General features: G+C 36.1%; 1 protein-coding gene across 4 annotated transcripts in view; it reads right to left on the bottom strand.

Moving 5' to 3' along the window:
- Positions 1-14,875, bottom strand: part of ATP8B4 (ATPase phospholipid transporting 8B4 (putative)) — a 263,861-nt gene that overhangs the window by 80,199 nt on the left and 168,787 nt on the right. For 3 of the 4 annotated variants that reach the window (XM_078079369.1, XM_036101921.2, XM_078079371.1), the window contains exons 13-14: positions 5,563-5,771; positions 2,434-2,477 (exon numbers count right to left, since the gene is read on the bottom strand). In XM_078079369.1, the coding sequence (XP_077935495.1) occupies positions 2,434-2,477; positions 5,563-5,771 (253 nt within the window). The remainder of the gene's footprint in view (positions 1-2,433; positions 2,478-5,562; positions 5,772-14,875) is intronic. The other variant, XM_078079372.1, reaches the window with a different exon arrangement.

Here is a 14,875-nt window from a genome sequence, read left to right as displayed (position 1 = left end):
GGATTTCTTCATTTTATTATTTGAAGGTCAGATGATATCATTTAAAGTTTCAAATCAACTAATAAAAATATATATTTAGGATTAAGAAAAATATAAAATACAAAAATAGTAGGAAAATATGAGGGAAAGGAGAAATATAATTTCATCATTGTTCATATTAGGACATTAATAGACACTGCCTTAAAAAAAAGTATTAGGAATACTATGTAAACTCTTGAAGTATATGGTAGAAAAACAATGAAATACTTTTTTAATATTTCTAAACATTATAAGAAATGCATACATACAGAATAAAGAATCCATATAAAGAATTATTAAACACAAAGTCTATTATTGTTGGACACAAAGTACAACCTAAAATATTATAACTAAGACAATATATAGCCCGACATAGATGGCCCAAACTCAATTTTTAAAAGATTGGAATGCGAAGCAAACTCTAATCCTATGCTGTACACACAAGACACACATAAAGTCATTCAGAAACACAGAAAATAACAGGTGGGCACATGCAAACGAAAAGAAACCAAAAGTTGTGACATTAACATCAAATAAGGTTGAATTCAGGCCAAGAAGAATTAAATGAGTCAAAGGAGAGCAGTTTTAATGTTAAATTGTATAATTCATAATAAAAATATAACCACTATGAATATCAATTTACCCTCAACTAGCATCAATACTTGTAAGACAAAGATTTCAGGCTATATAAGAGTTATATAGAGAGAAAGAGATTTTCAAAATACTTTGATTACCCTCTTTTATGCTAACAGGTGATATAGATAAAAGATAATAATGAAATAGAAGACCTAAATAATATAATTTACATGGTAGAACTAACTGACATCTAGCTAACTTTATACCTTGAAAACAGAATATACATACATTTCCTTTTAAGAAGCCTGGAACACTGACAACAATTGATTGTATTAAGTCACAAAGAGAACCCCAATAAATTCCAAGAAGTAGATACAATACAAATCTGTTCTTTTATTAAAAGAGCAATAAAGTTAGGAGGGAAACCTCTATCACTTGGGAATTTTAAAACTCTTCCTTAAAAACTTATGTTTCAATGTGGATATTCAAATTGATATGACAAAAATAAAATTAGTACTACAGGCCAAATCTATGTGATAAAATTAAAGAAGTGCTCAGAGAAAAATTAAGAACATAAATATTTGTATATTAAAAAGGAAAAATGAAATTAATAAGTTAAGCATCCAAGTATGAAGTTAGAAAAAAAACTTAAAGAATGAAGAAAGAAGGCATTAATAAAGATAAAAGCAGAGACTATTGATTAAAACACAGGAAAATATATACAAATAATAAATAAAACCCAAAGCTGCACTTTTTCTGTAGAAGAAGGGGACAACTTTCTAATGTAATCAAGATAGAAAAGGAAAAAGACAAACAAAAATAAATTATTTTTTTAAATAGCCACAAAGAGAAAATTAAAAGGATCATAAGACACTTCTTTACTCAACTTTAAGGCACAGATCATTTTGATGTTATATAAACTGTCTCACAGAATACAAAAAGAAGGAAAAATAAGAAAAATTATCTCTTTCTAAAGTAAATATAACATTGGTAGCAAAAGAGACATTACTGCCCCCCAAAACCACTGAGGACTGATGTGTCTTACAAACCCACAGGCACATATCTAAATAAAGCATTAGCAAACAGAATCTAGTAGCACACTGAGAAAACAGCTTAACACAAGTGACATTTATTTACAGAAACCATGGATGGATGACAAATCAACAGAAAAATGGGTAAAGATGAAATACAATAAACTATTAAAAATATAAAAAGATGTCCAACCTCGCTCATAAGATAAATTAGAACTAGAACCATACTGACATATCATTTCACATAGTCTTGTCAAATATCAAAAACTCTGACAAAACGTCGTGTTGGTAAGGGTGGGAAAAAGCACTCTTGTACATTGTTTGTGGCAGGATAAATTGGTAAAAATTTTAAATACAATGGCAATATTTATCAATTACAAATGCACATACCTTTTGATTTAGCAATTTCATTTTCCAATTCCACTAACTGGATTAGTGGAATTCCAATTCCACTAGTTGGATTAGTGGAATTCCAATTCCACTAATCTAGAAAGATCTCAAATATATCATTGAGAAAGAAAGTTACGAATGGTATAGATAGTATGCTACCGCCTACATAAAAAGTGGACAAAAATACTTCCTTGTATACACAGAAATATCTCTAAAAGAATTAAAAAACAGAGGGAACTCTGTGGTTGAGGGACCTCCATAGAAGGGATTTTGAACCATATGAATCTATTTTTTAAAAGTTATATATTAAATATTTCATCTGGTCAGAGTGGAAATCAGTCCTCCAGGAGCTCATCATTTTAAAAACATATGTACAATTTGAAATTAAAAGTAAGAATGAAATTTGTCACCTCCACACCTTAGTTATATCTGTTTTCTGACCCACGTCATCATGAACTTCACCTGCCAAAACAAAAATTAAGAATAACAAATGAAATTAAAACTAGATTTAGACATTTAGTTTTAAGGAATACACTTACTGAAGCACCATTAGTAGAAGGCATTAGGAGTTCAAATTTAGACTTTTTAGGAGTGGTTTCAAACTGTAAGCCTAGACATAGTGATTAACCCAGAGAAATACTCAGGTTTACCCAAGATAGAACTAAAATGCAGTATGAACTGAAACAAAATATAAAGCTCATGATCATGTTCTTCTGTAAATTTTATCATCCTGCTGTCACATTATCCATGATGTTTGCCAGAGGCAAATTTTTTTTTCCACTTTATCCCCACAGTTGAGGCATTCAAAATGACATCCTAGACAGACCAATTCTCACCAATGCTAGAGCTTGGTGAGTACATCTCCATCTTGGTTTGGGCCAGATACAGCTGTGTAATATCCAGGCCAATTAGCATGTAAATGTTAAACAGTGTCCATGCCCCCTGCAGTCAGAAAGCATAGCCAAGTATGTGCCAAATATTTAAAAATAATTTTTCTTTCTGTAAAGCCAATATATGCTTATTATAGATAAATTGGAAAATACAAGATGTTTACAGTAGAAAATAAAAATTACTAACATTCCCACCCCCATGGATAACCAGTATTTATAGAGTTTCTTTCATGCTGTGTGTGTGTGTATGTGTGTGTGTGTGTGTGTGTGTGTGTGTGTGTTTATATATATTTATCATAGAGTTCAAAAATGTCTGGTTCCTGCTGTTTTTAACCCAAGTGTGAGAATTTCTCTGGTCATCAAAAGTTCTTTGTGAATCTAATTTTGAATGGTTGTATCATAGCTACATAGCATAATTTATTTTAGCTTTCTCCTCTTTGGAAGCTTTTAAGATTTTTCTAATTTTTGCTTAGCATTTAAAGATTTAATGCCATTTGCCAAGACTGTATTTCTTGCAAAGATAATAAGAGTTCCTTGCATTAATCCTGTGCTAGGCACTTGTATTATCACTCATCTTCATAACAAACTTGCCAGATGAAGATTTTTACTCCTGTTCTATGAGTGAGGGAACCGAAGAACAGAAATCCATGGGAAGTTACTAAACTGAGGCTAAAAAGTCAGCCTCATGTGTTTTTGAACCCCAGTCTCTTTCTTTTCGCTACATAATGCTATGACCAAGAAAAGCCTCTGATGAATCGGTATTTGCTGTTTTTCTGGAGCACTGGTCTAAATCTGGACCTGTGTGACTGCTGCGTGGGCGGAGTCCCAGAGCCAGTGAATGAAACTCGCCATGCTCCTGGAATTTAAATCTCAAACTCACTGCAGTTATGCTCCAGTCGTTGTGTCATAGGCGATAAAAACGAAACAAAGCTGTGCCTTCCTGTAAAATGCCTCCCCCGAAGGAAACATGCCTATAAAGCTGGTGATGGAAGTGAAGAAAAGTTAAAGAAGTCAAAGAAAATAAAAGTTCTGAGCTAGAAAATAGAAGATTTAGATAAATTAGAGTAGAATATCAAATTTTCCCAAGGCTAGATCTATGATATAAACAAAACCAACTTATAGGAAAACAAGAAAAAGTGATTCTTAAACATGCTGCGATTGCTTTAGTAAGAATGTATTTTAATGACATCAAAAATGCATTATAAATTATAATGTTATACAAATTAAGGGTCTAAAGAGGTTACTTAAATATTTCAGTTCTGCATTTTACTAGGGAAATTATAAGCTATCATGGGATTTGGAAATTTGCAAAGATCTTGGGATATATATACTTTGTGAAAATCAAGGGCCTTTGCTAAAAATATCCCTATGACAAACATCTCTACAAATAAATCCTGGTCCACATGTCTGATAATTTCCTTAGCATCATTTCCTAGAAGTGATATTATCATTATTATGTTATTATCAATGTGTGCTATGGCAAAAAAAACAAAATCCAAAAGGCCCTCCAAATTAAAAATATCTCTAATACTCTGACTAAAATTTTCCCATTTAAACTACTTTTGGGTTTAGCCAGTATTCTTAGAAAGTCTATGAAAATAATGTCAAAAGAAAATTTTTAGGGAAAGTCTCTATTTTATCTACCAGTTTTTATAATAGTGATATTTGAAATGCACAATGTAACTGAGGGCTTATAGAAGTCCAGGTTGAGAATTATCTGGTTCTCACCCAGAAAGGGGGGAAGTGGAGCAGAGGAAAGCTGGGTTACAGGGATGGGGTAGCAAAGGGAGGTCAACAGGCAGGAGAGTATAAAAATTAACTGCTTGTATTTCTTAATTTTGTTCAAGGTTAAATCTTACTTTAAAATATTTGGCAATGTGTGAAGTTTCTCATCAGGAGACAAAGGGAAGTTTTCCCTCTCTTTCTTGGATTTTTCTTCTTGAGATTTCTGTACTGAAAAGCTGGGCACTCAGAGTCTAGTGAAAGGAGATCAGAAATCCAGAGACACCCAACAGAAGCCTTCTGCTGAGCTCCCATGCTTTCAGCTTAAGAACTGTCTGCTAACTGGCCAAAATCTCGGTGACAAGGGTCACATATAAATAGAATGCCTGAAAATCCTAATATAGAGCAGGTATCCTGAAAAAAGCATTCAAACAGGAATTGGGATATTAATGAAATAGCTTGTCTGGCCACTCAAAGTAGCCCTGTGCAGTGTGAATTCTTAGGAATGAATTGCAAATTCTTACAAACACAGGCCCTAACATCAATTCCAGAGCTGTTAGGAAGCAAGTATGAAATACTGTTTTTACCAAGCTAAATCAAGTTACCAAGAACTTGTCCTCCCTTGGATATGGGTCTATTAAGCACCACAGAATACAATCACACAGTTAGAGTACCAAAAGGAATCTCAGACAGTATCATAGCTAACCCCTATCTCTACCCCTGAATGGTAACAAATGCCAAGTTTCATCTCAATTATTCAACATTCATTGAACAAATATTTAGTGAGTGTTTACTATATGTCAAGCACTATGTTATTGTGTGCCTGTATTAATAAGAAAGCCAGCAATAAATGGTTTGGTTTTTAAAAATAGAGTTGCTTATGTTCTTAAGGACTACTAACAATATCAGTAAGAAAGAGGAACTATTTCCCTTACCATAGATTTTCCCATTAATGGAACATTTTTTAAAAGTCATGATGTTTTGAGTGAGGGTGCCTGTTTTGTCAGAGAAAACATATTCAATCTGGCCCAGTTCCTCATTTAGAGTGGTCGTCCGAGCTTCTGCAGGTGTGGATTTTCCAGAGTAATACATCTTCCGATCCCAGTTTATAAAGTAACTGTGTCCCAGACGAATTACTTCCATACTTCATCCATTAAAATGGAGAAAAAGAAATGTTCCATCAGTTTCAGAACATACAAAGCTTTACCAAAGTAAGAAGTCCATCAAAGCCTTCAGAGTGTAAGAGAAAATGTGGATGCTCTGTCCCCAGGTTCTAGTGACCTTCAGAAGCATCTCAGCAGAGTCTGATCATGAACCTGCCAAAGTCATTTCCCTGCAACACCATGAAAAAATAGATTTTGCATAAAAGCTTGGGGAATGTTCCATGTGTCATCATTTATATTAAACAGGCCCAGTAGAGATTTCTTGGGTAGCCTAAGTTGGCATTTCTCTTATATCTTAGGAGAAACTGATTATGATCAAAGATGTTTGTCAGAAAGAAGATCTAAAGAAAAGTGTTGTTGAGGACTTTCTCTCTATTACATTGTTTGATGCACTTCACTTTGCCAAAAGAGGTAGAAGCAGTACCTCTGTAAAGCACTAAGCAAGCCGTAATAGATACTGAGTAAATCTCAATACTGTAATTATTGCTGTTATATTACTTTGCCCCTTTGCCAGGAAAAGAGCATTGTCTCATGATTTAGTGGTAATTTATGACTTTCCAACTCTAGAAGTGGAATTTCTACAGCCAAAGGTATGAACTTTTAAAATCTTTGTCATATGTAAGGCTAAATCAATTTCCAAAGAGGTTAACATTGTAAGTTTCTGCGATTACTGAAAATTATCATTGACTATGTATAATGTATATACATACACATCATACAAATGTTACCAATTTATCACTTGTCTTTTAATTTTGTTTTGACTATTTTTGACATGAAGAACTTTTCTTTTTAATTGATTAAATTTATCATTTTATAGTTTTGGAAGTTTTGCTTGGATAGGCTTTCCCTATGCCAAGATTATATATACAGATATCTTTACTTTTCTCCTGGTTCTTTACTGAATTTTCCACATTTAATTCCCTGTCATAGTTGGAATTTTTATAAGTATGATGTAATATGAGGTGCTAATTTCAATTTTTACAAAGTTTTTTCATCACCATTTATTGAACAACAAATCCTTTCCTTCACTGTGTTGGGATGCTTCCATGCTACCTATAAATTATTTTCCTCACTAGAATCTACTCTAGGGATTTCAGTTTTATTCTTTAATAGGTCACCTAATACATCTCTTATTTTCCTTATTGCAGCTTTATAAAATTTGGCAGATCTGGAGGAAAAGATGGTGGAGGAGTAGGGGACCCTATTCCAACCAGTCCCGGGAATTGAGCTGGATATCCACCAGACCACTCTGAACACTCATGAAATCAGCCTGAGATGTAAGAAGATAGATCTGGATCTCTACAAACAGAATATCGCAGGCAGTTGGTTTTGAGGTATGAAGTGGGGAGCCATGATTCCCCAGGCAGATATCGGAAGATAAACACAGGGGGAGGGAGCCATGGGGATCCTACACCACCAGTGAGCGATAGCCTCCTGCTCCAGGGACAGGGCACAGACTCGCAGACCGGTAGCGACAGGGAAAGGACTTTAGGGCAGCCCCCCAGACTGAAACCCTGAGCGGTGGGGCCACATGTGTAAACTGAGGGCGGCTGGTGGTTTTAGAAGCACAAAGGGCAGAAACATGCCCTGACCTGGAGGCGAGGACTGGGAGCGCTGCTGAGGGGCACACAACCCAGGACACCGCAGTTTATAGTGGCACAGACAGAAACGGAGATAGTGTGGCCTGGAGAGCTCATGGAAGAACAGACTGCGATCTCTCAGCTCTGAGGCAGAGGATTGGAAACTATCTCTTCTGCTCTGACTCTCAGAAGAGATGCAGAAAGCCACCAGGGAAAGCCGCCAGAGAAAAAAGCCCCAAAGAACTGGTTTTCACTGAGCCCACCCCCCCACACACACACAGGGGGCAGGGCAACTCTGCCCAAACAGGGTTCCCTGAATAACAGCGCAGCAGGCCCCTCCCCCAGAAGACAGGCTGGGAGAACAAGAGGCCAGCAACCCTAAGGTCCCTATAAAACAGGTGCATCTTGCTTGGGTTGTGGTCAATAATTTGGACTCTGTACATTCCCTCAACCACCCCTCAACAGAATGACTAGGAGGAACCCCCAAAATAGGAAAGACTCGGAGACCGTGATTTCTGCCACAGATTTACAAATGGATACAGATAAAACCAAGATGTTGGAGATGGAATTCAGGGTAGCAATTGTAAAGACAATAGCTAGAATGGAGAAATCGATTAATGGCAACACAGAGTCTCTAAGGGCAGAAATGAAAGCTGAACTGGCAGAACTTAAAAATGCTATCAATGAGATCCAATCAAATCTAGATAATCTAACAGCTAGGGTAAGCGAGGTAGAAGAATGAATTAGTGATCCAGAAGACCAATTAATAGACAAGAAGGAAAAACAGGAGGCCAGGGAAAAACAACTCAGAATCCATGAAAATAGAATCAGAGAAATAAGTTACACCATGAAACGTCCCAATGTCAGAATTATCAGGATCCCTATCTGGGGAATGAAACAAACATTCGTGGCTTGGAGGCAGAGAGGAACCCTCCCAAGATCAAGGCAAACAGGCCAATGCCCTGGCATGTAATAATAAAACTCGCAAATCTTAGAACCAAGGAAACCATCTTAAGGGCAGTTGGGGGAAGAGATTCCTTATGTACAGAGGGAGGAACATCAGAATAACGTCAGACCTATCCACAGAGACCTGGCAAGCCAGAAAGGGCTGGCAAGACATATTCAGGGTGCTAAATGAGAAGAACATGAAGCCAAGAATACTTTATCTGGCAAGGCTTCATTTAGAATGGATGGAGAGATCCAGAGCTTCCAAGACTGGCAGAAACTGAAAGAATATGTGACCACTAAGCCAGCCCTGCAAGAAATATTAAGGGGGGGGGGTCCTATAAAAGGAGAAAGACCCCAAGAGTGATATAGAACAGAAATTTACAGAGACAATCTATAGAAACAAGGACTTCACAGGCAACATGATGACAATAAATTCATATCTTTCAATAATCACTCTCAACATGAACGGCCTAAATATTCCCATAAAACGGCACAGGGTTGCAGACTGGATAAAAAGACAGGACCCATCCATATGCTGTCTACAAGAGACTCATTTTGAACCTAAAGATACATCCAGACTGAAAGTGAAGGGATGGAGATCCATCTTCCATATCAATGGACCTCAAAAGAAAGCTGGGGTAGCAATTCTTTTAGCAGACAAATTAGATTTTAAACTAAAGACTGTAGTTAGAGACACAGAAGAACACTATATCATTCTTAAAGGGTCTATCCAACAAGAAGATCTAACTATTGTAAATATCTACACCCCCAACATGGGAGCAGCCATCTACATAAGCCAACTGTTAACCAAAATAAAGAGTCATATTGATAACAATACGTTAATTGTAGGAGACCTCAATACTCCACTCTCAGCAATAGACAGATCATCTAAGCAGAAAATCAACAAAGAAACAAGAGCTTTGAATGACACACTGGAAAAGATGGACCTCATAGGTATATAAGAACATTCCACCCTAAAACAACAGAATACTCATTCTTCTCGAGCGCACATGGAACTTTCTCCAGAATAGACCACATACTGGGTCACAAATCAGGTCTCAGCTGATACCAAAAGACAGATTATTCCCTGCATATTCTCAGACCATAATGCTTTAAAACTGGAACTCAATCACAAGAAAAAATTTAGCAGAAATTCAAACACTTGGAAGCTAAAGACCACCCTGCTCAAGAATGTTTGGGTCCACCAGGAAATCAAAGAAGAACTTAAACAATTCATGGAAACCAATGAGAATGAAAAATCCTGAATTCACCAACTAACTTTACACCTTAAAGAATTAGAGAAAAAGCAACAAAAGATGCCTAAGCCATGCATTAGAAGAGAAATTATTAAGATTAGAGCAAAGATCAATGAATTAGAAACCAGAAACACAGCAGATCAGATCAACGAAACTAGAAGCTGGTTCTTTGAAAGAATTAATAAGATCGATAAACCACTGGCCAGACTTATCCAAAAGAAAAGAGAAAGGACCCAAATTAATGAAATTATGAATGAAAGGGGAGAGATCACAACTAACACCAAGGAAATAGAAACAATTATTAGAAATTATTATCAACAACTATATGCCAATAAATTGAGCGACCTGGAAGAAATGGATGCCTTCCTGGAAACCTATAAACTGCCAAGACTGAAACAGGAAGAAATTGACAACCTGAATAGGCCAATAACCAGTAAAAAGATTGAAGCAGTGATCAAAAACCTCCCAAAAAACAAGAGTCCAGGGCCTGATGGATTCCCTGGGGAATTCTACTAAACATTCAAAGAAGAAATAATACCTATTCTCCTGAAGCTGTTTCAAAAATAGAAACAGAAGGAAAGCTTCAAGATTCATTCCATGAGGCCAGCATTACCATAATCCCCAAACCAGGCAAAGACCCCATCAAAAAGGAGAATTTCAGACCGATATCCCTGATGAATATGGATTCCAAAATTCTTAACAAAATCCTAGCTAATAGGATCTAACAATACATTAAAAGGATCATGCACCATGACCAAGTGGGATTTATCTCCGGGATGCAAGGGTGGTTCAACATTCAAAAATCAATCAATGTGATAGAACACATTAATAAGAAGAGAGAGAAGAACCTCTCAATTGATGCAGAAAAAGCATTTGACAAAATACAGCATCCTTTCCTGATTAAAACTCTTCAGAGTATAGGGATAGAGGGAACATTCCTCAAGTTCATAAAATCCATCTATGAAAAACCCACAGTGACTATCATCCTCAATGGGGAAAAGCTGAGAGTCTTTCCCTTAAGATCAGGAACACATCAAGGATGCCCACTCTTGCCACTATTGTTCAACATAGTACTAGAAGTCCTAGCAACAGGAATCAGACAACAAAAAGAAATAAAAGGTATTCAAATTGGCAAAGAAGTAGTCAAACTCTCTCTCTTTGCAGATGACATGATACTTTATGTAGAAAATCCAAAAGACTCCACCCCCAAATTACTAGAACTCATACAGCAATTCAGTAATGTGGCAAGATACAAAATCAATGCCCAGAAATTAGTTGCTTTCTTATACACTAACAGTGCAACTGTAGAAAGAGAAATTAGAGAAACGATTCCATTTACAAAGCACCAAAAACCACAAGATACCTCAGAATAAACCTAACCAAAGACATAAAGGATCTATACTCTAGGAACTATAGAACACTCATGAAAGAAATTGAAGAAGACATAAAAAGATGGAAAAACATCCCATGCTCATGGATAGGAAGAATAAACATTGTTAAAATGTCTATGCTACCCAGAGCAATCTATACCTTCAATGCCATCCTGATCAAAATCCCAATGACATTTTTCAAAGTGCTGGAACAAACAATCCTAAAATTTGTATGGAATCAGAAAAGACCCCAAATCGCCAAGGAAATGTTGAAAAAGAAAAACAAACCTGGGGGCATCATGTTGCCTGATTTCAAGCTTTATTACAAAGCGGTGATCACCAAGACAGCATGGTACTGGCTAAAAAACAGACATATAGACCAATGGAACAGAATAGAGAGCCCAGATATGGACCCTCAACTCTATGGTCAAATAATCTTTGACAAAGCAGGAAAAAATATGCAATGGAAAAAAGACAGTCTCTTCAATAAATGGTGCTGGGAAAATTGGACAGCTACATACAGAAGAAACTTGACCATTCCCTAACATCATACACAAAGATAAACTCAAAATGGATGAAAGACCTCAATGTGAGACAGGAATCCATCAAAATCCTAGAGGAGAACACAAGCAATAACCTCTTCGACATTGGCCACAGCAACTTCTTTCAAGATACATCTCCAAAGGCTAGTGAAGCAAAAGCAAAAATGAACTTTTGGGACTTCATCAAGATAAAAACCTTCTGCATAGCAAAGGAAACAGTCAACAAAACAAAGAGGCAACCCACAGAATGGGAGAAGATATTGGCAAATGACACTACAGGCAAAGCGCTGATTTCCAAGATCTATAAAGAACTTCTCAAACTCAACAGCCAAAAAACAAATAATCAAGTCAAAAAATGGGCAGAAGACATAAACAGACACTTCTCCAAAGAAGACATACAAATGGCTAACAGACACATGAAAAAATGTTCATCATCATTAGCCATCAGGGAAATTCAAATCAAAACCACACAGAGATACCACCTTACACCAATTAGAATGGCAAAAATTGACAAAGCAAGAAAGAACAAATGTTGGAGAGGTTGTGGAGAAAGAGGAACCCTCTTACACTGTTGGTGGGAATGCAAATTGGTACAATCACTTTGCAAAACAGTGTGGAGGTACCTCAAAAAATTAAAACAGAGCTACCCTATGACCCAGCAATTGCACCCCTGGGTATTTACCCCAAAGACACAGATGTAGTGAAAAGAAGAGCCATATGAACCCCAATGTTCATAGGAGCAATGTCCACAATAGCCAAACTGTGGAAAGAGCCGAGATGCCCTTCAACGGATGAATGGATAAAGATGTGGTCCATATATACAATGGAATATTACTCAGCCATCAGAAAGAATGAATACCCAACTTTTACATCAACATGGATGAGACTGGAGATTATGCTAAGTGAAATAAGTCAAGAAGAGAAAGTCAATTATATGGTTTCACTTATTTGTGGAACATAAGGAATAGCATGGAGGACATTAGGAGAAGGAAGGGAAAAATGAAGGGGGAGGGAAATCAGAGGGTAGACGAACCATGAGAGACTGTGGACTCTGAGAAACAAACTGAGGGTTTTAGAGGGGAGGGGGGTGGGGGGCTGGGTTAGCCCGGTGATGGTTATTAAGGAGGGCACGTACTGCATGGAGCACTGGGTGTCATACGAAAACAATGAATCATGGATCACTACATCAAAAACTAATGATGTATTGTATGGTGACTAACATAACATAATAAAATTAAATTAAATTTAAAAAATTAAAAATAAATTTAAATATTTAAATTTGGCAATTCCTGGGAGGATATGAGAACACTCATTCTCTTTAAAAATTCTTAGCTGTACTCACTTATTCTTACTGAAAGAATCAATGTATTCATTTAAGCAAACTTCAGAATCAATGTATCAACTTTTTCATAAAACTTATTTGAGACTTGTATTAAGTCTACATTAAACTTTTAATTATTGGAAAAGAACTGATATTTTAATATATAAATGCAACTTCAAGGAGAAGGATAAATCTTTCCAGTAATTCAATTTTGAAAAGTACCTCTATTGGTAAAGAGTTTTAGTTTAGTTTTGGTTTGGCTTTGTTTTTTACATAAGGCCATACCATAGCTTGATAGATGTGTCCCTGAACATTGTATCTTTTTATTGATGAGATCATTGTTTAAATTGTTGTTAGCCTAAAGGAGAGTTTTTTTTTTAACATTAAAAGCTTTTTCTAATAGTAAAAAATGTGATTATGACACAAAATCAGACATTTAACTGAATTATCTTACTAAGAGCCTCACAGAATTATTCTTTTGGATTTCCTAGGTCTATCATCACATTGTCTATGCTATTCCTTTCTAATAGGGTTATTACCGTTTCAGGTTCATGTCTTCTTCTGTTCATTGATATTCTGGCTACATGTCTTAGTACATTAACAAGGTCATCCAGAAGAGTAAACACAGTAATGACAATAGCAAGGACCCTTGGCTTATTTCTAATCTTAATGGGAATTAAGCTTTGGTTTTCTCATTTGTAAAGTGAGAACATTAACAGTAGCCTGATTACGCTAACTCTGAACATTTGTCTCCTTGAAGACAAAAGATGATACCAAAACCCTTTCTAGACATTATATTCTATGCTCTTAATATTTCCCTCTCCAAAAGTGGTATGGTGCCAGTTCATTTTGGAACTATTTAAATGGTAACACTTTTTTTTTCACCTAAACTAAAAATCACACTATGACTCTGTAGAATCCTACAATATAAAAATAAATAAGTCATATTCTGTATTTATTTTCCTATTATAGTTTACCTGTGTCCCCCAACTTCCCCCCACACACACACACTTCCTTGTAAATTCCTTGCTAGCTTTTCTATTTCAGCTTTGTTTTCCTTATTCCATTCACTCAAAAAACATTAGCACTTATAGTGGACCAAGCACAGTGCTTTACTTGTCATAAGCAGTACATCAGTGTTGAATGAATGAATCCTGATCTTCTATTCCTTAATTTCACCAGTAAGGACATTAAGACCTAGAAGTTAAGTGACTAACCCAAGGTCACACAAATAATTAACCACCAAGACAATTCGAGAATTCAGGCATTTGGTAAAGCCAATGCAGACCTGACCTTAAGAATGGCATTATGCATGATGTAATGTATGGGGATTAACATAACAATAAAAAAATTAAAAAAAAAAAAAAGAATGGCATTATGCAGGTAACTGTACAAACAATTTGAAGCTTTCATCTGTCTGGAGGAGAGAGAGCTCCCTGAAAACTCAAAGCAAAATGAATGGAATAACATTTGATCCTTTTGCATTACACTTCATACCAATGGAAGTATTGTAAATTAATTTGAATCCTTAGATCTTAAATTAGTCTGTGGAGAGGAAGGGTATCCTTTTTGTTTGGGAAAGAGGATTTAGGAGAGTCATAGTGGAACATTCAGCTCTTTGTCTTACACTAGCAGAGAAAAGGAGACAAATGTTCGGAGTTAGCATAATCAAGCTCTTAGTGTTTTCTGCCTGAATGCTCAAAGAGCAGGGCTTATGATTCCACCCATTCTGTGGCTAAACAAGGAAAGTCTAAATGAATTCCTATTGCTTTGGAACAAAAAAACACCCAAAATCTAATTCCTTGGGAGTACATGGCTGCATTTCTTAAGATGATGTATTAAAAAACCATAGCTGGGTATGCTTTAATACTATAGTTGAACAAACTGACAGCATAGAAATATCTTACCAACATCAACATCCTCTGCTCATGTGGAATTGTTACCCATTCAAAGTAAATTCAACACTTTCATCCTCAAGTGACATACGGTCCCAATTTATTCTTTGTACCTATTTGAAAGCCTACAGGAAGCTTTTATAGAAGGCCTTCTCTCCAAAGAGAAAAACCTG

This window comes from Halichoerus grypus, chromosome 8 (assembly GCF_964656455.1).
Source record: "Halichoerus grypus chromosome 8, mHalGry1.hap1.1, whole genome shotgun sequence".
NCBI lineage: Eukaryota > Metazoa > Chordata > Mammalia > Carnivora > Phocidae > Halichoerus > Halichoerus grypus.
Note: the sequence above shows the minus strand (reverse complement) of the source record. Positions and strands in the feature narration are given on the sequence as shown.